Below are 25,082 nucleotides of genomic sequence, written 5' to 3' on the forward strand. Positions count from 1 at the left end.
GAATTCCAAAATTCACTATCCTCTTTGTAAAAGAATTCTCATCACAGTCCTAAATGACATCCCCCTTATTTCTGAATTGTACCCCTGATTCTAGACTTCCCAACCATGGGATAATATCATACTTACATCTACCCTGTCCATCCCTTTAAGTATTCGGTAGATTTCAATGAGTCTACCTCTCATTCCTCAAAACTCTAGACTACTGAGTAAGTAGAACTGTTGCTTGATTGAGCCCTATTGAATGGGATGGGACTAGTTGGATAAACAGTACTGGTTTACTCTGCACGGGTAGAATGGATAGCTATAGCTAGATAAATTCTAGAATTATCTATGGATAAATTCAGGAGCTGTAAGCCTCAGCGTATCAGCTTGTGCTTAAGTTTAATGAGCTTAAGGAAGTGGAGTGATTCTTACTAGGAAAGAGTGTGCACTCCACATTTGGCAAACAGGAATTTTACTCAAATGAATTTCTCATTATTTTAAAACTAATGTATAGCAACGAGTTTCCAACTTTTCTGGTTTAAAGTTAATCAAGAATAAATTAAACATACACACTTAGATACTTCCAAAATAAAGCATGACTGAGGTCTCAGACATATTACAGAAATCTCACATCACATTTATTAAAATGAATAAGAAAGCTTTTTGTTAGATATTTGACAAGATGGTATAATTCCTACAAAGCACAACAAATATCAAATGAGAATATTTTGTATCTATATTTTAAAGCAGTTTATAAATGATTACATTGTCAAACTTATGTGCTTTGAGTGAAAATGAAGGAGGAACTGCAAGTGAATTGGACTTAAATTTGAATATATTGTCAATTTCAGTTTTGTGCTTTAACTGAATTTGAAGAAACTTTGAAATTAGTCAAATAATTAGATTGAATATTCTGATCAAAAAACAATTTTCCCAGTTCCCTTTTGTACCTAGTAAATTAAAGCAATCAAAAATTTTCAATGAGAAATTTATGGTATTTACAAGTATACAAGCTTGAAGGCTGATTCTTGGGGTCCCCACTAGTTTTGATGTTCTACCCTTGTATTAATTCCAGAATTTTTCAAGTGTACATAGTTTCTAATAACTATCTTTTTAAAAAGCGGTTAGAACCAGTATTTTGGTGGGCCAAATAATTCGTGAACATCAGTTACTGGTCTTGTACAGTATGTGAATGATAAAACACTGAACTTTTTTTTTACACAACATATATCTGAGATAACTTAAGATCTAGCATGCATACATTGTGCTCAAGTATATGACATTTGGCTGTAGCCCCACTTTATCCTTTGTAGCGCCAGCGCAGATTATATTTTACCACGGGTTATGGGGCAAAGAATGTTAATAAGATCATCTGATAATTCATTTTATTTGGTATTAAACTTCTGAAAACAAATAATTTCCTTTTAATAGGACTCTGTCCCTCAAAAGGATTTTTTTTTATAAAAGGAATATTTCACGGGACAAAGGAAGAAACAGCCTTTTTTGATTGTTACCACCCATCATGTTCATTTGTCCTGATGCATCACGCATAATGGCAGCTGATGTGTCCGTTGTGCCATCAACCACATTTTAATATATTCTTGTATGTAGCACAGCCTTAAAAAAACAAATTTTGATTGTAATCTCATCACCATCAGTGCAAAAATTAAATTGTTGCACATTAGATTTTTAACCTTGATTTTCAAAAGTCTTGAAAAAGATAATTAACCCAGCATCATTCCTAATTACCAAGACATTTTTTTTCTTTCTAGTTCCACTGAAACAGTTTTGATGTAAAACTTCACCTGTCAAATACAGAGCCGATATACTTTTTACAAGAAGTGTGGTGGTGGTTATGTTTCAGTTTGCCTCATGTGACAAAACCTATCATTGCAGCAGAATCTAGTGAGGGGCCATAACTTTTTTCATTCATTAGGATAAGAGCAAACGGAGAAAGTGCTATGCTTCACATAGCAAATAAGAATGCAGTAAGCCAATAAAATGTTTGTATAAACAGAAGAACCTAGGGATCTTTGATACTGCTGCACCACCTGCAGCCGATGGAGAAACACAACTTTTGTGGGGTGAAGGGAGATTCAGGGTTCGCTGTAATAGATATTCTCATTCGCACTGGCTAATCCTTCCCCGTACCAGTGACAGGAACCATCATCTCTCTTCAAGCAGACACTGCACTTTGCCTGAGATCCAGCTGGGGTCTTCTCAATTGCCAGGTCAGTCCAAGTGCACTGGTTCTTTGCTGGAGCAGAGCATGGTAGGCTGTGGCAGCTGACAATCTGAAGAACAGAAATATAAAAGTGCTGTTAGAACATGGAACATAGAACAATACAGCGCAGAACAGGCCCTTCGGCCCACAATGTTTTGCTGAACATTTGTCCTAGCTTAAGCACCTATCCATGTACCTATCCAATTGCCGCTTAAAGGTCACCAATGATTCTGACTCTGCCACTCCCGCAGGCAGTGCATTCCATGCCCCCACCACTCTCTGGGTAAAGAACCTACCCCTGACATCCCCCTATACCTTCCACCCTTCACCTTAAATTTATGTCCCCCTTTAACACTCTGTTGTACCTGGGGAAAAAGTCTCTGACTGTCTACTCTATCTATTCCCCTGATCATCTTATAAACCTCTATCAAGTCACCCCTCATCCTTCACCGTTCCAATGAGAAAAGGCCTAGCACTCTCAACCTATCCTCGTACGACCTATTCTCCATTCCAGGCAACATCCTGGTAAATCTCCTCTGCACCCTCTCCAAAGCTTCCACGTCTTCCTTATAGTGAGGTGACCAGAACTGCACACAGTACTCCAAATGTGGCCTTACCAAGGTCCTGTACAGCTGCAACATCACCTCACGACTCTTGAATTCAATCCCTCTGCTAATGAACACTAATACACCATTGGCCTTCTTATAAGCTCTATCCACCTGAGTGGCAACTTTCAAAGATCTATGAACATAGACCCCAAGATCCCTCTGCTCCTCCACCTTACTAAGAACCCTACTGTTAACCCTGTATTCCGCATTCTTATTTGTCCTTCCAAAATGGACAACCTCACACTTGACAGGGTTGAACTCCATCTGCCACTCCTCAGTCCAACTCTGCATCATATCTAAGTCCCTTTGCAGCCGACAACAGCCCTCCTCACTATCCACAACTCCTCCAATCTTCGTATCATCTGCAAATTTACTGACCCACCTTTCGACTCCCTCTTCCAAGTCATTAATAAAAATTACAACTAGCAGAGGACCCAGAACTGATCCCTGTGGAACTCCACTTGTAACTGGGCTCCAGGCTGAATATTTACCATCTACCACCACTCTCTGACTTCAACCGGTTAGCCAGTTCTCTATCCAACTGGCCAAATTTCCCACTATCCCATGCCTCCTGACTTTCTGCATAAGCCTACCATGGGGAATCTTATCAATGCCTTACTAAAATCCATGTACACTACATCCACTGCTCTACCCTCATCCACATGCTTGGTCACCTCCTCAAAGAATTCAATAAGGCTTGTAAGGCAAGACCTACCCCTCACAAATCTGTGCTGGCTGTCCCTTATCAAGTAGTGTCTTTCCAGATACTCATAAATCCTATCCCTCAGTACGCTTTCCATTACTTTGCCTATCGCTGAAGTAAGACTAACTAGTCTGTAATTCCCAGGGTTATCCCTATTCCTTTTTTTGAACAGGGGCATAACATTCGCCACTCTCCAGTCCCCTGGTACCACCCCCATTGACACTGAAGATGAAAAGATCATTGCCAATGGCTCTGCAATTTCCTCTCTTGCTTCCCACATAATCCTAGGATATATCCCGTCAGGCCCGGGGGACTTGTCTATCCTCAAGTTTTTCAAAATGCCCAACACATCTTCCTTCCTAACAAGTGTCTCTTCTTGCTTACCAGTCCATTTCATACTCTCCTCTTCAACAATACGGTCCCTCTCATTTGTAAATACTGAAGAAAAGTATTCATTCAAGACCTCTCCTATCTCTTCCGACTCAATACACAGTCTCCCACTACTGTCCTTGATCGGACCTACCCTCGTTCTCGTCATTCTCATGTTTCTCACATTTGCATAAAAAGCCTTGGGGTTATCCTTGATCCTACCCGCCAAAGATTTTTCATGCCCTCTATTAGCTCTCCTAATCCCTTTCTTCAGCTCCCTCCTGGCTATCCTGTATCCCTCCAACACTCTGTCTGAAACTTGTTTCCTCAGCCTTATGTAAGCCTCCTTCTTCCTTTTTACTAGACATTCAACCTCCCTCCTCAACCAAGGTTCCCTCACACGACCATCTCTTTCCTGCCTGACGTACATACATATCAAGGACATGTCGTATCTGTTCTTTGAAAAAGTTCCACATTTCAATGACATCCTTCCCTGACAGCATATGCTCCCAACTTATGCTCCTCAGATCCTGTCTTGCAGCATCGTATTTACCCTTCCCACAATTGTAAAACCTACCCTGTTGCACGCACCTATCTCTCTCCATAACCAAGGTGAAAGTCACAGAATTGTGAAAGTGTTTTACAAACAAACATTAATTCAGACTATTGATGACTTAAACATATAATGCTTGTGGACTAAGGTTGAGTTTATTCAAAGTTAAACTCTGGAGAGTCTGAAATTCTGTTCACTTTGGGTTTATGAATTACAGGACAACGTCGATTATCCAAATGAAACAGGCGGAGAGTATTTTATTTGGATAATGTTTTTACAGGACCTTGACTTCTTGTTCAGATAATCCAAAATTTGGACAATTGATGTTTGGAAAACTGAGGTTGTACTGTTGTTTGGTATTTCCAGTATATCAGCTAATAAAGAAATCAGGAACCAGTTGCTATTATACAGACCTAGATGTCTAATGAATTAAACTGATTTATACAAACAATTTCAATCGAAATGTTAAAAATTGATTATAATTTTGCTGACAATAGTACAAAGGCTATTACATTGCACCAGAATTGTACTAGCGCAAGGAATACAAGAGTTGGGAAGCTATGATGGAGTTGTATAGAACATTAGTTTGGCCACAGCTGGATGATTGTTTGTAGTTCTGGTCATCACACAATGGAAAGGGTGTGATTGCTCAGAACAGGATATTGAGAAGATTCACCAGGGTATTGCCTGGGCTAGAGACTTTATGTTGTGAAACAAGACTTCATAGACTAGCCTTGCTTTCCTTGGAGCAGAGAAGGCTGAAGGCACTGGATTTAGGTCTACAAGACTCTGGGAAGCAGAGATAGGGTCAGTAGGAAAAAAACCTTTCACCTTTTTTGAGGGTATTTAAGAAGGATATTTTTTTCCACCAAGTGAATGGGTATCTGGAGCTCACTGACTGAAAGTTAGAGACAGGAGCCATTATAGCGTTTTAACAAATATTGTAGATGATCAATTGAAACACCAGAGTATACAAGGCTATAATGCTGGGAACAACAATTGGCATTTGCCATGGAGGGGACAAATCAGCCAGCGTTTCTATCCCTGATTGCTATTGGTAATCCTGGGTGAAAACACACTTTTCAAGTGAGGACAGAATTATTTGCTTTGTAATGATCTCTGTAATACTTATAATCCTTCACTGTTTCTGCTCACATTAAGGAGTGCTTTACTGTACTGAAATGTCATTAGTTCCCAGAACAGTTCCACTGTAGCAATTCACTGCCATATAGAAAAAGGTGTTGGGGGGAAATAAAGAAATAAGAAGATGGAAAAGTGTCTCAGAAATTTGACTTACTTGACAGGAGCAGCCTGTTTTGTATTTGTTCCACTTCAGGTTCCGTTTTTGCAATGAAGTTAGATCATCCCATGGGACAATCCAATTACAAATCCCAATATGAACTTTTCCCTGAGTATCAAGTTGGCCTAAAGCAAGAGAAAAAGTGTTCGTATATTGATAGTTGATACAGGAAGGGGCAAAAATTGCAATCAGCTCCTCTTGGAGCTACATTACACATAGGTTTGATATGTAAACTTGGGAATCCAAAGTTGTAGCACTTTCAAGACTAAGGTCCAGTTTTAAAATAAATTCTATAAATACTGCAGATGCTGGAAATCTGCAACAAACACAGAAAATGCTGGAGAAGCACTGCGGGTCTGGCAGTAGCTGTGGAGAGAGTGAAACCCAGAGTTAATGTTTCAAATCTGATATGACTCTTGTTCAATTCTTCAGTTCTATCCTCTCTCCTCCAGCCCATCCCCTGTCCAGTTAAATCATTCACTTTGGTGAAATCACGGGAGATCTGAATTAAAAGCAGAAAAACTGGAAAAGCTCAGCAGGTCTTGCAGCATTTATGTAAAGTGAAACAGTGTTATTTTTTTCCAGTCTAACATGACTTTCATTCTTCAGTTCCAAAGAAACTGTGCTTTTCTCTCTCTGAAGATGCTTCCAGCCCTGCTGAGTTTCTCTATACCTTCTTTATTTTAATTTCAAATCTCCAGCAAATACAGAACTCTGCTGTTATCACAGGAAATTTGGCTGTTTTAAATGTAATATAAAGAACTGCATTCAAACAATGAAACTAGCCCCACTAAGTTCTTATCTTACCTGTTATGAGGTACTGAATATTGAGTTTGAGCTCTACACCACATGCAGCAGAGCTAGAAGCTGTGTAGACATATTCCACCATTTTCTTCTGTTCAAATCCTTTATAAATCTGGTGAGGGTTTCAACATTAATTCTTTTAGAACAAAGCTGCATTATCATAATCAAAAATTTCACTTAAACAGCCTAAAACTTTCTTCTTTGAACACTGAACTTGTGAAATTACACCAAATCTTCATGAGAAAAGCTAGTTTTCTAATTAATAACTGCAGTTTCCTACATGAATAATTGTTGCAAAACACGTGTTCATTGTGGAGTTGTTTGTATTGTTAGGGTTCCTGAGAGGAATTGTTTGGATATAGCAGTCAGTCCATGCATTAGAGCGATCTTTGCAGTAAATTACTCAAATATAATTATGTTTAATATTATTCAATATCAATGTCTAAGACTTAGTTAATTAATAAATATATTGCTGTGAGATTGTGACAAATATGTTTTTATTAAGCATTCATTCGCAGGATGCAAGCATTGCTGGCAGGATTTATTGCCGATCCCTAATTAAGAATCAACAACATTGCCACGAGTCTGGAGTTACATGTAGGTCAGATTTCTTTCCCTATAGCAATGGTGAAGCAGATAGGTTTTTATGACAATCAACAGTTGTTCCACAACTACCAATAGGCCAGCTCTTTATTTCAGATTTATTAAATTTAATTTTCACCATCTGCTATTAAGGAAATTGAATCCAGTCCCCAAATCATTGGCTGTGGTTTCAGATTGCTCATTTAGTGGCATTACCACTACAGCACTTGTAGGTTGGTTAGCTCAGTTGCCTGAATGGCTGGATTGTGATGTTAATAGCATGAGCTTAATTCACACACTAGCTGAGATGATCATAAAAGGGGCTCTTCTTCTCAACCTCTCTCCTTGCCTGAGGGGTAGTGACCGTCATCTCTCTCTATATTGAAGGAGCAGCCCAATGGTCCAGTAGGACTATGGTGACTTTATACAACAGAAAGATAAACCTTCAGTAAACTTTTTTACGTAGTGATAATGCAGAAATTTATTGTGGAAATGGAAAGATCGAAGAACATCAAAAGAACTACTTCTAATGAGTTGTGGTAACTTTGGCAAATTATAGAGTCATAGAGATGTACAATATGGAAACAGACCCTTCGGTCCAACCCGTCCATGCTGACCAGATATCCCAACCCAATCTAGTCCACCAGCCAGCACCCAGACCATATCCCTCCAAACCCTTCCTATTCATATATCCGTCCAAATGCCTCTTAAATGTTGCAATTGTACCAGCCTCCACTACTTCCTCTGGCAGCTCATTCCATACATGTACCACCCTCTGCATGAAAAAGTTGTCCCTTAGGTCTGTTTTATATTTTTCCCCTCTCATGCTAAACCTATGCCCTCTAGTTCTGGACTCCCTGACTCCAGGTAAAAGACTTTGCCTATTTACCCTATCCATGCCTCTCATTTTGTAAAGCTGTATAATGTCACCCCTCAGCCTCCGACGCTGCAGGGAAAACAGCCCCAGTCTGTTCAGCCTCTCCCTGTAGCTCAAATCCTCCAACCCTGGCAACATTCTTGTAAATCTTTTCTGAACTCTTTCAAGTTTCACAACATCTTTCCGATAGGAAGGAGACCAGAATTGCATGCAATATTCCAACAGAGGCCTAACCAATGTCCTCTACAGCTGCAACATGACTTCCCAATTCCAGTTCTCAATACTCTGACCAATAAAGGAAAGCATACCAAATGCTGCCTTCACTATCCTATCTATCTGCGACTCCACTTTCAAGGAGCTATGAACCTGCACTCCAAGGTCTCTTGACTGTCCACTACACCTCCAATTTTGGTGTCATCTATAAACTTACTAACTGTTCCTCTTATGCTCGCATCCAAATCATTTATGTAAATGACAAAAAATAGTGGACCCAGCACCGATCCTTGTGGCACACCACTGGCCACAGGCCTCCAGTCTGAAAAACAACCCTCCACCACCACCCTCTGTCTTCCACCTTTGAGCCCGTTCTGTATCCAAATGGCTAGTTCTCCCTGAACCAGCACAGATGTTGGAAATTATAATTATGCCCTAATTAGGGAAATTATAATTGGATTATAATTATGGAAATTATATTTTGAAGGCAAGGTATAAAGGGTATTGTAGCCAATGTAAACATCTAAGATAAAAAAGAACAACAATGATTCCTGAAAGTCCAAATTAAAAAAACACACAGGTAATGCTATAAATTCACAGCTGGGTCAACTATCATTTCATCGAAAAAATGAGAGTTACAATTTGGATGGGATTCTTTGTCAAAACATTAACCTTTCTTTGTCTATAAGCCACTGGCATTTTCAATGTTTTCCATTTTCAGTATATATCCAAAGGCCCATTCTGTTAGCCAAAGTCTTTAACCTTTACTTACCTTTTCTTGCTTTACTGCATATTGCAATGTATCAGGTTCCATGTTGTTAGAAGAAACCAAACTTTTACTAGTGACCAATACTTGTATCACTATTAAAAACAAAATAAGAGAGAATATTATCCTAACCTAATATATGAATAAACAGGCAGGACATTTAAGATGATTTGTAACAGAACTGTAATACAGTGTAACAAGAAAAGTTTTTAATGATGCAGCTTTTGTTGCTAGTTTTAATTTTATTCGGAGGTAATGCTTTCAGTTTATTCTCGCATAATTCAAAGGTCCAACTGCTAATGGTGAGGATTTTCCTTATAAGAAAGAATATAGTCATATTAATCTGTCATGCCAATGGTATCCCGAAGCAGTTGAAAATAATTCTGCACTTTTAGCTCTGTTTAGTTCCTCTATGTTCAGCCGCAGTTGCTTCCATCCACTAAATCTATAATCAACAAACTCCATCAAAAATTAAACAGTAACTTCTATAGTCGAGAGTACCAATGAATATTCATTAGGTGTAGAAAAATGTAACATTTAATTTTTATGTTTTTGGAGAGTAGCAGATCGAATCAATGCAAAAGCACAATGGTTTTGATTTTCATTATGAAGTTAGAGATGCAGAACTGGGGGAAATTCCAGGTCTACAAATCTGACAATTAACAATGGCTGCCTGCACTCCGGAGTTTTCATCTGGGTTCTGAAGAAGAGTCATATTGGGCTTGAAATGTTAAGTCCACTTTTTTCTGTAGAAATGTTGCCAGACCTGCTGAGTTTCTCTAAGAATGATTTTGGGCAAGAAAAATCCTTCGCCAACACGGATCCTTCGAAAAATGCCAAAGCTAACCATCTTTCTGTCAACTGTTTAATGCCCAATAAATGTGAGACTTGGAGATAAGGTGTATGCTGCACCCATTTGTCCAACATAATCATAGTCAGTTACAACCACAGCAAATCCTTGATGCAGAAAGCCTCCCACCTGTATTTGGCCAGAGTTATGTGCACTCATCTGAAAGGCCTGTTGGAAACAGAATCAGCCATGCGAAAAGATGTCCAAGGTGCCTGCCAGATGTTTACTATGATTGCTTTTTCAGGATTTGGCAGTTGCCATTTTGAATTTCAAGGGGTAGCTCGTGTATAACAAATGGAAATGCAACATCTTGTTACATAGAATATATATAGTCCTCAGTGCAAGGTTGCTTAATTCAGATTGTATAACAGTGGTTCACCACCACCTTCTCAAATGCAATTAGGGATGAGCAATAAATACTGGTGTAGCTAGGGCTGCCACATCCTATGAAAGAAACAAACTCTAGCAATTTTGGAATTTTTAGTTCTATCTTTTCATGTTGTCCTATTTATATTGAATACTCCGGTTATCTGAATCAAGCATTTTTTAAAGTCAAGAAACAAATAGTCGGACATGAGCTCCAGTTTAATCACCTGTTTTAATATCCTGAGAATCCATATTAATTATAGACCAAACTATACATGAGGTAAGAGCAATAGCTGAAGATATTTTCAGGAATGGACCTAATACGAATTCATCCAACAAGCTGTGGTTGCCAGACATGCACTCCCTTTTTTTCTCACCAGCTTTGGAAAGCTAAAAGTCACCCAGTGTCTGCATGAAGCCAGCTAGCTGCTTAGTCCTGCATTTTGGAAGAGGCGGCAGAAACTGGCATTTGGAGGATGGGGGAGGGGGTGATAATGTCAGTTGTGGAATCAATCCTCATTAGATATTAGAAAATGTTCATCCTTTCACTCAGCTGGGTAACTATCCCATCAGGATTTTGATATGATGAATTCTCCCAGTATTAGACATCGCATCAAGATACTGCAGTAAGTGCTCCTGACAGGCACAGCTTGGGTGTATTAGGAATCCAGCTGCATCTGGTGTATCATACATTTTACTATAATTAATATTCTGCTGCTGTTACTTAGTGCTTAACCCTTGCTCTGTGCTGTCAATAGAATACTTCTGATGATAGTTAATGTATAATGGGAGAGAACTGAAAGCCAATCCTACAATTACATGATATTAGCATCTTTATAGCAGAACATTTAAGATGAAAACAAATACACTTTATGTTTAATCTTGTTGGTAAAATTGCTTTGTGGACAGACTGTGAATTTTTTTTCAAATCAGTCTTAGATTCACATTCTCTGCTGGAAAAAGTCTATTTCTTATTTGTAATTTCTTTGCTTGATGAAAGAAAATGTTACTTTTCAGCCTTCTTCTGTATGCAGATTAATTCATTGTACAATTCAGTCATAGGTACAATGCAGCCAGATGCAAAGACGAATATTATTTCATAGTTCACCCCATTGCTACATAATGTCTGCTTCTCTCAGTATTTTAATTTGTCCTGCCGCATAATAACAGCCTGTTTTACTAAGTGTAAACTATTGATTTACAAAATGAAAATAAAATTACAAATTGAGGCAGTATGTAAATTTGACATAAAATGTTTAAATTAAACCAATTTTACTGTTTTGAATTCCAGATCAGCAATTTAATTTGCATATCTGCAAACTCACAAATGCAAAACAGTCTAATCTTTAATTAGTCATGTTTAAAATTCCTAGGAACCAATGCTATAGAAATCATAAGGAGGCTGACAGAAGAATAATAGAGATCAGACTGAGACACAACATAAAAGGGTAATATCCCAATGTAGCCTACATACCTGATACAAACACATATACACAATAATGTGGTTTGTAATGGAGGAAGAATCTTTACTTAATCAAAGATCTACTTGGTTTTTGTCTATGAGATGGCACCTGAATGGCCTTGAAATTCAACAATAGTATTTACACTTCTACCTTTCAAACCTTTCCTTGACAAAAATATATTCTCCATCCTCTTATCCTTGCAAACTTATTCCTTTTCTCTCCATAATCCTGGAACATCTTGTTTCCTTCTTACTTTCATGTCTGAATCTCCCATTATTCTATTTGAAGGCCTTCAGTTAGGTTTTCATCCTCCTAACAATATTGAAATGACAATAACCACAGACACACATAATACTATCTATAACTGTGATCATTGTATGTAGTCCTTCCCATGTCTCTTTTACTCCTTTGTTTTCTTTAACACGATAGATGATATGATTTTGTCCTTGCCAGTTCCATAGAATTGATCTTGTTTGGCCCCATTTATCCCTCACAATCAAAACTAAAGAATCTCCAAGAATGTTTCCAGATTCTAGCTTAGCTCCATGCTATCACCCCCAGTTTCCTGTATTGTTCAGTCCCCATTTTGAGCTACATACTGAACCTCAATGACATTATTTGAAACCATGCTATCAAATTCCTGATATAATCCAATAACATCCAGGTCTGTCTTTCACCCTCTCTCTCAATTTCCCTCCAACCCTTCACTGTTGCTGTACTGTAAGGCTACTTGTGAATGTTCAGTTTTGACTGGGCTACAGCCTTGTCCAATTAAGCTTGTCTTCAGGTCCCACCACAAATGCCATGCCTCACCACTAAGGCCATTACTTCCACATTTGCAGTTTTGGCATTCTGTCCCATGGAGCTGAGTTTCCTATTTTACATCCATTCCATCATAAAAACATAACACATAAATTCAGCTCATTGGCTGCTGAATCTCAATTCATATCATTACCACTACAATTATTCCAATTGGATTCTGGCTGGTCCCACATCAATCATTACACATAAACTTCATTTGTAACCAAACTCAGCAAGCTGCCTCTGATTATCCTGCACCAAGCTATGCCATTACTGACCTAAAGAAAATCACCTGTACAGTGTAATTAAAAAGACGGGTACCCAATGAACACAGTCCGCAGATTTCTCTGCAACAAACCCAAACAAGGAGACAAAATGCGTCCAGAAACTCTCCTCTCCATCAAAGACATCTCAGAAATGACTGCCAGACTACTCAGACCCCTTGGCATTTATGGTAACCCACAAATCCACCAATGCACTAAAACAGCAGCTATTGAACTTGAAAGACCCTATACAGACAACAAGCAAAACTAATATTATTTACAAAATACCATGTAAGGACTATAACAAATACTACATTGGACAAACAGGCAGAAAACTAGCCACCAAAATACATGAACACCAGCTAGCCACAAAAAGACATGACCTTCTCTCACTAGTATCCTCACATACGGGTGAGGAAGGACACCACTTTGACTGGGAGACTACATCCATCCTAGGACAAGCCAAACAAAGACATGCACGAGAATTCCTAGAAGAATGGCATTCCAACCAAACTTTATCAAGAAACACATCGAGTTCGACCCCATCTATCACGCCCTGAGAAAAGGAACGGGAAGTGACTTCACCACAGGAGATGACATCACAAACCCAAAGAAACCCAAACATATAAATAGAAAGCAGGAATTATCAACAGTGTTTTGCCCGGAGGCCCACTGAAGATGTTACCTAGTAGGGTGACGAAACGTCTAGAAATGAAACTTCCAGCTCAGCAAGCAAACCTATATCTAGAACTTCAACTTGAGCTACAAATCTTCTCAAAACATGCTAATACCTACATTGTCTTGCAATTCACCAATACCTTACATTTAAAATCATCATGCTTATGATTAAATTGTTTCATGCTACAGTCATTGGAACCAGGCAGATCTCGTTGACTAGGTAATCCTTGATTAGGGTTGTTAGCCTGGCCCAAAATGTCTGCCCTGGTTGACCAAGATAAACAGTTCATTCAGAATCATCTCAGTTCAGGGGACTATCTCCAAGCTGGCTGGCTGGCTTGCAAGTAAAGGGTGACAGGATACTGACTTCTGTGCAGTTACTTCACATGGACTCACCCCTTCTGAATATGTAACATTCTCTTTCATCACAAACTCGACATTCCTAAAATTCTAATCTCATGTCTCTTCTCCCAAACTTTTTCCTTTTCTCCAAAATCCTGGAACATCTTGTTTTCTTCTAACTATAATCTGAATCTCCCACTATTGAAATGACAATAAACAAAGTCAAAAACATTGGTCTGTAACAGTGATCATGGTGCATAGTCCTTCCTGTTTCTTCATAGCAACCATGTCTGCAGCCACCTTGTCCACTCTTTGGAATTCCTCCAATTGACCTTTCCACCATTTTCTCATACTTTTTTCTTAAATTCCACTCCTCATATTATCAGTTTTCCTTATTTTCCTTTAAAACTATAATGAAATGAGAGCAGGTTTTGTCTTGTTTGAGACTGACAGCAAATTTGGGAGACAGTACATGCTGTGTTAAATTTGGAAAGACAGACTTGCTGTCAGTTGTTCCACCTTCTCCATACTGAATTCTTTACCCACCTCTTCAATGAAATCAATGGTAATCAAGGAACACTATCCATTGGTGATTTATACCTAACATAAATGAAGGTGACTTTAGCTTTTAGAGGCCAATTATCTCAGCTACAGGATATCTCTGCAGGGGTTCCTCAGATTGAATATCTTCTAATCAACCTGTTCAGAGACATTATTGCTCACTTCTGGAGTAGGTGGGGCTTGAAACTGGGCCTCTTGGATCAGAGGTAGGGTTACTACCTCTGCACCACAAAGCCCAGTTTCTCAAGGTAGTACATGAGGCCTGATCACCTTCATCAATAACCATCCCTCTAAATGAGGTCAGAAAAGTAAAGTTTACTGATATGTTCTAGTAACAACTCCTTGGATATTGGAATGGTCTGCATCTGTACAGAGCAAGACCTGGACAACATTCAGCCTTGTGCTGATAAGCGGAAGTGACAATTGAGTCACATTAAGCCTGAAAATTCTTGCAACATGAGAAAAAAAAATCTAATCACCCACCCTATTGACATTCATGGTATTTACCATTACTGAATCAAGCACTATTAATTTCTCTGGAGTGCTTCTTTCCAATGACCAAAAACATAACTGGGCCTGCCAGTGTGTGCAGATACCAATTGTAAGCTGCAAATACTGCAGCATGTAACTCATCTTCTGATGGCTCATGCCCGAAACGTCGACTCTCCTGCTCCTTGGATGCTGCCTGACCTGCTGCACTTTTCCAGCAACACATTTTCAGCTCTGTTTTTACAAGATCCAAGTGAAACACGTCATTTGCCCTCTTGCACAAATGAGTACTCAAAAAACCTGAGAATATCCAAAACAAAGCAATCCATTTAATCAGCACCCAATCCATCAGCTTAATCAATCACTTCCTCTCCCTCTGATACACAATAATAGCAATGTATGCTATTTACAAAATGTACTGGAGTGATTCCAAAAACTCCTCTAACAGGAATCTTCCAAACCAGCACTCTATCATCCAGGGAGAACAAAACAGAAGAATTCTTTCTTCACATTTAGGGGCTAAGGGTTAGCACTATTGCCCATTTCTGAGTGCCCTGGACAAGGTGGGGGTGGTGGTGCACTGCCTTCTTGAACTATTGTAGCCAATTTGGTGTAGGCACACCAACAATGCTATTAGGGAGTGATTTGCAGGATTTGACTCAACATTAAAGAAATGGTGAAGGATTTCGAAGTCAGAGTGGTAAATAGCTTGGAGGGCAACTTGCAGGTTGTGATATTGCCATTATCTGCTGCCCTTGTTCATCTTAGTAGTAATTACTGTGGATTTAGAAAGTACTGTCTAAGGAACCTTAGTACACACTGTTGCACTGAGCATTGGTGGTGGAGAGAATGAGTGTTTGTGGATATGATGCCAATCAAGTGGACTGCTTTGTCCTGGATGCTATCAAATGTTGTTGGAGCTGCCTTCATCCAGGCAAGTCGGATGTATTCCATCACACTCCTGACTTAATCTATAGGAACAGTGCCACCTAAACTTTCCTTTTCAAGTCACACAACTTTCTGATTTGGAAAGGTGGTCCTATTTCTGCTAGATTGATCCCACAGTAGGTGATAAAACAGTCAGCACAAAGGAAAAATCTACTGGACCTTGTCTTCATCAATCTACATGTCACAAGTGCATCTGTCTGTGATAATTTTGGGTAGTGTCCCCCTGTCCTAAATGGGATAGATTTCAACAGATCTAGCAACTCAAAACTGAGCATCTATGAGGCCTTGTGGGACTATTGACAGCAGCAGAGTTGTATTTGCTGCAGTCTGTAACCTCTTTGTCTGATATATATCTCACTGTATCTTACCATCAATCCAGGGACTAACTCTGGTTTAATTGAGGAGGGTCAAAATGCATGCCAGGAGCAGAAGCAAGCATACCTAAAAATGAAATGTCATCCTGGTGAAGGTACTATGCACTACCATATACATGCCATACAGTGGAAGCAGAATCCCAAAACCAAAGAATCAACGTTTTGTGGTCCAACCACTTCTAGTCATGAATGCTGTCTGATCGTTAAATGACTAACCAGACAAGGGATAGAATTACCAGCTCCCAGAGATGGCAAACCTAGAGGCATGAAGGTCGTGGTGATCTGGTATGTCACCATTCTAATACCTAATGAAGTGCCCTCAAGCCTCTACAGATTTAAGATATGGACAGTAAAGTCTTTATCTGGTTAACTAAGGACCATGCAAGGCCATTGCTGTTGGGATTAAGCCAGCTGCAGAGTGACCTATTGCCATGCAGCAATCCCAGTAGCTTCTATCCTGCAGGAACCTTGTCATTTCAGCTGCCCTGCAATTGACTGCATTCCCTGTTTGATGTTGTCATGATTACTGGCATCTTGGGATCCCCTTGACTTGGTACAAGGTTCAAAATTGCCTCAAGAAAAGAAGGTCAATACACAAAGATCACTAGATCTTTGTGCAGCGTTGTTAGAGATCAACAATTAGTGATTTGCTATTAACCACAACATCTAGGTCACAGAGTAATGCAGCTCGGAAACAGATCCTTCAGTCCAACCAGTCCATGCTGACCATAATCCCAAACTAAGCTCGTCCCACCTGCCTGCTCCTGGCCTATTTCCCTTCAAATCTTTCTTATTTGTGTACTTATCTGTATGTCTTTTAAATGTTGTAAGTGTACCCGCATCCAACACTTCCTCAGGAAGTTCACTGCACACGCAAACCACCCTCTGTGTAAAAGATTTGTGCCTCATATATTTTTGAATCTCTCTCCTCTCCCCTTAAAAAAAATGCCACCTCGTCTTGAAATCCCCCATCCTCGGGAAAATACAGCTACTATTAACTCTATCGATTCCTCCCATTATTTTATAAACTTCTATAAGGGTGCCTCTCAACCTCCTATGCTCCAGTGAGAAAAGTTCATGCCTTCCTTTATAATTCAAACTTTCCATACCCAGCAACATTCTGATAAATCTCTTCTGAACCATCATAGTATTTGTAGTTAGGAAGGAAAGTCAAAAACTATTGAGAATTTGTGTGGGCTAGTTCGAGTTGTTGAGATTACTGTCAGCTTTACAGTTAAAATCATTAAAGGGTCTCAAATGTAATGACTAATTTATTTAAACACTAAGAAAGTGTTCGCTAAAAGTGTTTGCTATTTTTCAATCAATTATGCCATTTGAAACCAGGGGGTGGCCAATGGCCAGTAGATTTCTTACCTTTGAGGAATAAGGTGGAATCTAGTAACTGGAAGGCCAGCAAGCGTTTGCATCACTTTTTTTTGGGAAGGCCCATCACATTCTGCACCACTCAGCAACTTGACAGCCAAGTGGCAGGGATATCTTAACCTGCCCATCTACAGATGCTGGAATCTCAATTGAATGGGAGCACCACCAGGGAGGTAGTGGCTATAGATGGTACAACACACACTAATGAAGCCTGGATTGCAGATCAGATGTGAGTGATGACAGAAGGTGGTTCTCAGAGTGAGAGAGGAGTTGGCAAGAGATCCCCCACCCACTGCAGGACCCATTGTTGTCCTCCTCAAATGGTGAGTCATTGCCTGGTTTTGGGTTAATATTATCAGAAGTAGAATTAGGCCCTTATATGAGCATTCATTGCCCACATTAAGACCTTGAGTGGCTGTGATGTTGAGAGGATTTCCTGCTACAGACTGAATTGGAATGGAGTCAGGAAGGTTGCAGAGTGCTTACCCTCTGCCACTTTATCTGCCTCAGGGCAGAGCACAATCTCTGCAACATAGTTTCTGCTCTCTGTCTCTGGCATACTCTATTTTATCCAGTAATTAATCTATAAGTAATCAGTGCAATTTAAAAGATGGAACATTGGTGGAAATGATTTTTGTTAGTGATTATCTGCAGATGAATAGAGGATCATAGATGGCTTTGGGAAATCTAATATTTTTTTTTAATTTCATGAATTTCAGCCGCTCTAAATGAGGTACTAGTTGAGTATTTACAAATGTAAAGCAATTCAACAAATACTAAATAGATATTTTTCAAACTATTTTAAAAATATCAAGGACGAAAGCAACCGAGTATCTGCTGCTGGGACCTTGGACCAGATTCTCACTCCCCCATTGGGGAGCAGGGATTGGGAAACTTCCTGCCCCTGCACCTGCTTCTGGAGAAACTCACTAAATGAGATGATCTGCAGTGGGTGAGAGCGCAGTGCCGGATGGAATGAACACAGTTCAGACATGGCAACAGATTCAGCTAAATACCACGATAGGCTGATTAAAAACCCACCTTGGTTGCCTGATTCTTTGTTGAAGTTCTTTTTAAATTGTTAGACCCTATAGACCTAATTACTTATGCCTGAAGCATCAATACTCCTGATCCTCGGATTAGATTAGATTAGATTACTTACAGTGTGGAAACAGGCCCTTCGTCCAACAAGTCCACACCCACCCACTGAAGCGCAACCCACCCAGACCCATTCCCCTACATTTACCCCTTCACCTCACAATACGGGCAATTTAGCATGGCCAATTCACCTAACCCGCACATTTTTGGATTGTGGGAGGAAACCGGAGCTCCCGGAGGAGACCCACCTAGACATGGGGAAAATGTGTAAACTCCACACAGACAGTCGCCCGACGCAGGAATTGAACCCGGGTCTCTGACGCTGTGAGGCAGCAGTGCTAACCACTGTGCCACTGTGTCATCCTTAACCACTGTGCCACCCTTAACCACTGTGCCACCATGCCACCTTTGCTGCCTGACCTGCTGTGTTTTTCCAGTGCCACACTTTTTGACTCTAATCCTTCATACACCCATATAACTCATGCTTTCTACCCATTCCCAAAGCCCCACCCACGATAACCAATACTTCCCAACTACTCTAATGTCCATCACATCCCCCATGCTAATTAAGTCATTATCCACCATTGGCAGTCCTTAGGGTCATAGAGTTGTATAGTTTGGAAACAGACCCTTCAATCCAACTTATCCATGCTGACCAGATATCCTAGATTAATCTAGTCCTATTTGCCAGCATTTGACTCCTATCCTTCTAAACCCTTCATATTCATATACCCATACCTTTTAAATGCACACACCAGTTCCTCTGGCAGCTCATTCTATACACACACCACCCCTTAGGTCCCTTTTTAAATCTTTCCCCTCTCAACTTAAACCTATGCCCTCGAGTTTTGGACTCCACTATCCTGGAGAATATGCCTTGACTATTCACCCTATCCATTCCTCTCGTGATTTTATAAACTTCGATAAGGTCACCCCTCAGCCTCAAGTTAAGTTGAGATTAACAAAAATAAAGATTTAAATCTATTATAAGCTTCAGCACAATTTTAAAAATCCTCTGATATTCTTGAAAGCCCGTCAAAACATGTATATCTACTTAAGTATTTAATTCCTTTTAAAATAACAAACTCTTAAATTCATAACAAAAAAAAATTGCTGGAGAAACTGAATATGGCTGGAGAGAAAATAGGTTTCACATTTTGAGACCTGTGACCCTTATTCAGAACTAAACATAGGAAATGACATAATGATAACCCTTGGTGTACTGTTAAGAAACAGTTGATCCACCTGCTAGGTCAGATTTTTTTTCCAATTATCACTAACTCAGGCAGCCTATTTTTAACTTGTTTTAAAGAGCTGGGGAATTAAATAACTTCATAACTACGTCATTTTTAACCTCTCACTGACACATTCAGGTTTTAAGAAAAATCAGTAGACTAGGGACTTGAATAACTTTACACCTTGGACAATGCAACAGAACTTTCAGGAGTATTTACAAATATTTTAAAGGTCATGAATCCCACATTGTAGATTAAGGACCTTGCTGCAGAAAAAATTGTGTCTATTTGAAATCTGCACAGAGTTCAGAAGGCCCTGTTAAGTTTGGATGCCTCTCATATGAGTCATGCCCCAAACCATTTCCCCAGCAGGAAAATGCAATTTAGAGCCATAGAATCTTGCAGCATGGAAACTCTTCAGTCCAACCAGTCCACACTGACCATGTTCCCAAACTATAGTAGTCCCGCCTGCACTTGGCCTGTATCCCTCCCAGCATTTCCTATTCATGAACTGATTCAAGTGTCTTTTAAAGGTTGGAACTGTAACTGTATCCATCACTTCCTCTGGCAGTTCATTTCATACACAAACCATACTGTGTAGAAAAAAAAGTTGCCCTTCATGTCTTTTTTGAATATTTCTCCTCTCACCTTAAATATACCACAAGTTTTAAAGTCCCCTACCCTGAGGAAAGAAACCCTTGTCATTCATCTTATCTATGCCCCTCATGATTTTATAAAAATCAATAAGGCCACCCCTCAACTTCCTACTCTCGACTGAAAAAAATCCCAGCCTTTCCAGTCTATTTTTATATCTCAAACCCTCCATTCCCAGCAACATGCTGGTAAATCTTCTCTGAAGCCTTTCCAGTTCAATAATATCTTTTCTATAACAGGGTGACCAGAATTGCACACAGTACTTCAAAAGAGGCTTCACCAACGTCCTGCAAACCTTAACATGATGTCCCAATTCCTGTACTCAAATGTTTGAGCAATGTTGGCAAGCATGCTAAATGTCTTCTTAACCACCCTGTCTACCTGTGATGCAAATATCAAGGAATTATGTACCTGAACCCATACGTCTCTCTCTTCTACAACACTACCACTAATTGTACAAGTCCTTCATTATTTGTATTGCCAAAATACACTACCTCACATTTATCCACATTATACTCTATCTGACACTCCTCAGCCCATTGACCATGATCTCTTAGATAACCTTCACTGTCCACTATACAATCAATTTTGGTGTCTGTAAACTTACTAATCATTTGTTGGAAAAATAGTTGAGACTTTCAGATCCAGGACCTGCTTGAAGGTCCTCAGATTCTTCACGACACTGCAAAAGTCCTATTCTTAAATTCTTAAGGATGAAAACCTCTACTTACAAAGTAGTTACAAATGACATAGTCTGTTAAGCCCATATTAGCTTACCTGTTCAGGAAACTGTTTAAATACACTCCTACCAAACTGGATCTTGGATGAATCTCAAATTTTTCATAGAATCATAGAATCCCCACAGTGTGGAAACAGGCCATTCAGCCCAACAAGTCCACACTGATTCTCTGAAGTGCATCCCACCCAGACTCACTTCCCTACCCTATCCCTAGTGCCCTGCATTTCCCACGGCTATTCCACCTAACCTACACATCTTTGGACTGTGGTTGGAAACTGGAGCACCTGGAGGATACCCATGCAGTCACCATGGCCGGAATTGAACCAGGATCCCTGGCACTGTGAGGGAACAGTGCTAACTACTGAGCTGTCATGACACCCTTCTGTCTATATTATTCTACAAATAATTACTGGAGAAAAGTAAATGACAAACAAAATACTGTAGATCACAAACCGTAATGAAGCAGGATATGCTTTGAATATTTTGTGTGAAAATTATTCACATACATTGTTGAGGTTGCCTAAGCTCTGGCTCACTGTTACTGGAACCATGTTAATATGAGCATGTTATTATCTATGACAGGTTAGCACACCACAAAATTATAGTTCATGGGGAAGGTACAGCTGTTACTAGCCTCAGTTCTAATACACAGACAGATGGAATACTGATATAGGTTCAAATCTCATGGGGCATAAGATGTCATGAACTGCATAAAACTGGAAAATGCTTTGGCTTCCTCTGTAATCTCATTGAGTTAATTAAACTTGGGTTCACTACCCTTAAAAACCATTTTACCAGCTGCCAATGCCTGTTCAAAAAAGAAAATGAATATACTTGCTATATTCCAAAGGATTCAGACTGCAACAGTGCTGAACATGGCTATAATGTTCAAGTTATTGTAAAATCTTATGAAATAAATACTTTATGCAAAATTGACAGTAGGCCTAACATCATCCAATGCACCAATAAACCAGCCCATTCTGGATTAATTGAGAGCTTCACCTGCTAATTGGTAGAGAAAAACTAGTGTTTCCGAGATATTTTCTCCCTGTATCCATTGCTTAAGGAACTAAAGTTAGCCAGGAATTGCAGCAATTTGCACAGTATAATGGTTTGAAAGCTAGTAAAGATAAACTATAGTTCCTCAAGGTATTTTGCAAAAAAAAGGTTCAAAATTCTGGAAGTTTGCTTAATTCCATTATAATATTGACCAGAATGAGTGTGAAAACTGGCTTTTGGTATAAACTATTTTCAATAGCAACTGGATGCTGAGGTCCTGTCCTTCAGTATTCAATAATTCGAATAAATAATAAACGCAAAATATTGCAGGTGCTAGAAATCTGAAACAAACACAGAATGCTGAAGAAACTCAGCAAATGTAGACGCATGTGTGAGAGAAAAATGGATTTGTCGTTTCATGTCTGGTATGCACAGTGGTTAGCACTGCTGCCTCACAGCGCCAGAGACCCGGGTTCAATTCCCACCTAAGGCGACTTTCTGTGTGGAGTTTGTACATTCTCCCCGTGTCTGAGTGGGTTTCCTCCGGGTGCTTCGATTTCCTCCCACAGTCCAAAAATGTGCAGGTTAGATGAATTGGCCATGCTAAAATTGCCCGTAGTGTTAGGTAAAGGGGTAAATGGAGGGGAATGGGTTGCACTTCGGCAGGTCGGTGTGGACTTGTTGGGCCGAAGGGCCTATTTCCACACTGTAAGTAATCTAATCTAAAAAAAAGTTCTGAAGAAAATGTTAACTCTGTTTCTCTTCCACTGATGCTGCAAAACCTGCTGAGTTTCTCCAGCATTGTCCATGTTTGTTCCAATATCCATCCTGGCAAATATTGTCCACTAAGAAAGCTAACTGATGTTTTACATGACCTCACTTTTAAAATTTATAAAATCTGTCAATAGAGTCAGAGTGACGAGTATGAAATATGAGCTAAGTACATACGGGTTTGTAAAGGTAAATCATATCAAATAACTTGATTTTTGTGAAAATGTAACCAACATACTAGATAAGGGAATGACAATGAATATTATTCATATGGACTTCAGACATTCAATATAGTCCAAAAAGTTAATCTTATACTGTAGTATAACATTGACTGATAACACAAGACTGATAACACAAATGGAAACGAGTGGAAGTGGAGGAATGTTTTTGACATGGGTAACGTATTGGTTAGGTGCTAAGAGTGAGAGATTAGGGGTAATGATAAATAACCCATTTGATAGCATACAGCTGAGTTACATATCCAAGGATTGGTACTCAGGCTTCAGCTCTCTGTTGTATTTATTAATGATACAGATGAAAGAATAAAAATGTATTCTGCTAATACTTAGTTATGAGGTACAGTAAGTATTGTAACTGGGAGCAGAAACCTTCAAAGGACTATTGAAAGGTTAAGCAACCTGAAAAAAATTGTGAATTATGTAGGGAAGTGTGAGGTCATCCACTTTGAACACCAGGTAAATTGAAATGGTGAAAGTTAGGAATGTGAAAGAGCAAATAAATGGAGGAGACCTTGTGTAAGAATTGCTATAAACTAGTGGAATGATACATGAAGTAATTTGAAAGCCTGATGGAATATTACCTTTTATCCTGTTGATTAGAATGAGGGCCAGGTGGGTTCTCATAGTATATGAATTCCATAATTGAACTTGTGATTTGGAGATTTGAAATTATTAACCTGGGCCAATCAGGGAGCTCTCGCTGACAGATATAAACAGGAGATTAGAAGAAGAGGAGAGTTTAAAAAAATATAGATAGGAGATTAGGGTGGCATGGTGGCTCAGTGGTTAGCACTACTGCCTCACAGCACCAGGAACCCAGGTTTGATTCCAGCCTCGGGCAACTCTCTGTGTGGAGTTTGCACATTCTCCCTGTGTCTGCGTGGATTTCCTCCAGGGGCTCTGGTTTCCTCCCAAGGTCAAAAGATGTGCAGGTCAGGTGAACTGGTCATGCTAAATTGCCCACAGTGTTAGGTGCATTAGCCTGAGGGAAGTGAGTTACTGTTCAGAGGGTCAGTGTGGACTTGTTGGGTCGAAGGGCCTGTTTCCACACTATACGGAATCCAATCTAATAAATGCCAATTACTATGTTAAATTGCTTTCAGTAAAAGGGGTAAGTTTAAAGGAAAGATGAGAAGCAACTTTAAAATATATTTTAAAAACAGGAGATCCAGAAATTCTCCTCATTCTGGGGACTGGCTGTGAGCTGGCTCGTCAGATTCCATGTACTGTGTAAATAATGGGTGACTTAGTAATGGAATATCGACCTCTGTGGAGTTTTTTCACATCTCAAGAGGCTAGAATATGAAAGTGTCAATGTTATACTACAGTATAAGATTAACTTTTTGGATAACATCTAGAGTATTATGTTCAATTCTGGGTATTACATCTCTAACCTTTCCCATTTTTGATGAATTGTTATCCATTTTAAACAATACACGATATTAGGGTGGCACATTGGCTAAGTAGTTATGACGGCTGTCTTATGGGACCTGGGCTCAATTCTGCCTTTTGACAACAGTCTATGCTGAGTTTGTACATTCTTCCTCATGTCTATATGGGTTTCCTCTCACAATCCAAAGATGTGCAGGCTAGGTGGATTAACTATGGAAAATGCAGGGATAAGGAAGGTGGATGGGATGCTCATTGGAGGTACATTGTGAATTTGATGGGCCAAGTGGACTGCTTCCACACTGTAGGGATTCAGTGATTTTATTGTGCCCTAATCCATGGCAATTTACTGGTGGGGCTTGTGCCAGTGGATTGTAAAATAGCAAATGTAACATCCTGATTCAAAAAAGAATTGAGTCAGCAATTTGAGTCCTCAAGTACATGTCGTATGGCAGGATT

At 39.5% G+C, this 25,082-nt stretch overlaps 2 protein-coding genes across 2 annotated transcripts in view; one reads left to right on the forward strand and one right to left on the reverse strand.

Annotated features, from left to right (window-relative positions):
• Window positions 1-25,082, forward strand: part of syn2b (synapsin IIb) — a 392,491-nt gene that overhangs the window by 267,200 nt on the left and 100,209 nt on the right. The gene's annotated exons all lie outside the window — the stretch shown is intronic.
• Window positions 1,718-9,029, reverse strand: LOC132822440 (metalloproteinase inhibitor 4-like). Its single transcript, XM_060835817.1, has 4 exons — window positions 8,988-9,029; window positions 6,547-6,655; window positions 5,737-5,864; window positions 1,718-2,276 (listed from the first exon to the last, which is right to left on the reverse strand). The coding sequence occupies exons 1-4, from the start codon at window positions 9,027-9,029 to the stop codon at window positions 2,079-2,081; spliced, it is 477 nt and encodes a 158-aa protein (XP_060691800.1). The 3' UTR covers window positions 1,718-2,078.

The sequence above is a fragment of the Hemiscyllium ocellatum genome, chromosome 14 (genome assembly GCF_020745735.1).
Source record: "Hemiscyllium ocellatum isolate sHemOce1 chromosome 14, sHemOce1.pat.X.cur, whole genome shotgun sequence".
Classification (NCBI taxonomy): domain Eukaryota; kingdom Metazoa; phylum Chordata; class Chondrichthyes; order Orectolobiformes; family Hemiscylliidae; genus Hemiscyllium; species Hemiscyllium ocellatum.

What these genes read in the sequence shown, in the direction of transcription:
- LOC132822440 (XM_060835817.1), bottom strand. Translation starts at nt 9,029, where the DNA reads ATGGAACCTGATACATTGCAATATGCAGTAAAGCAAGAAAAG. An exon ending in TATTCAGTACCTCATAACAG is followed by an intron (nt 5,865 to 6,546) that starts GTAAGATAAGAA and finishes CTCTTGCTTTAG; the next exon opens with GCCAACTTGATACTCAGGGA. An exon ending in AAACAGGCTGCTCCTGTCAA is followed by an intron (nt 2,277 to 5,736) that starts GTAAGTCAAATT and finishes TCTGTTCTTCAG; the next exon opens with ATTGTCAGCTGCCACAGCCT.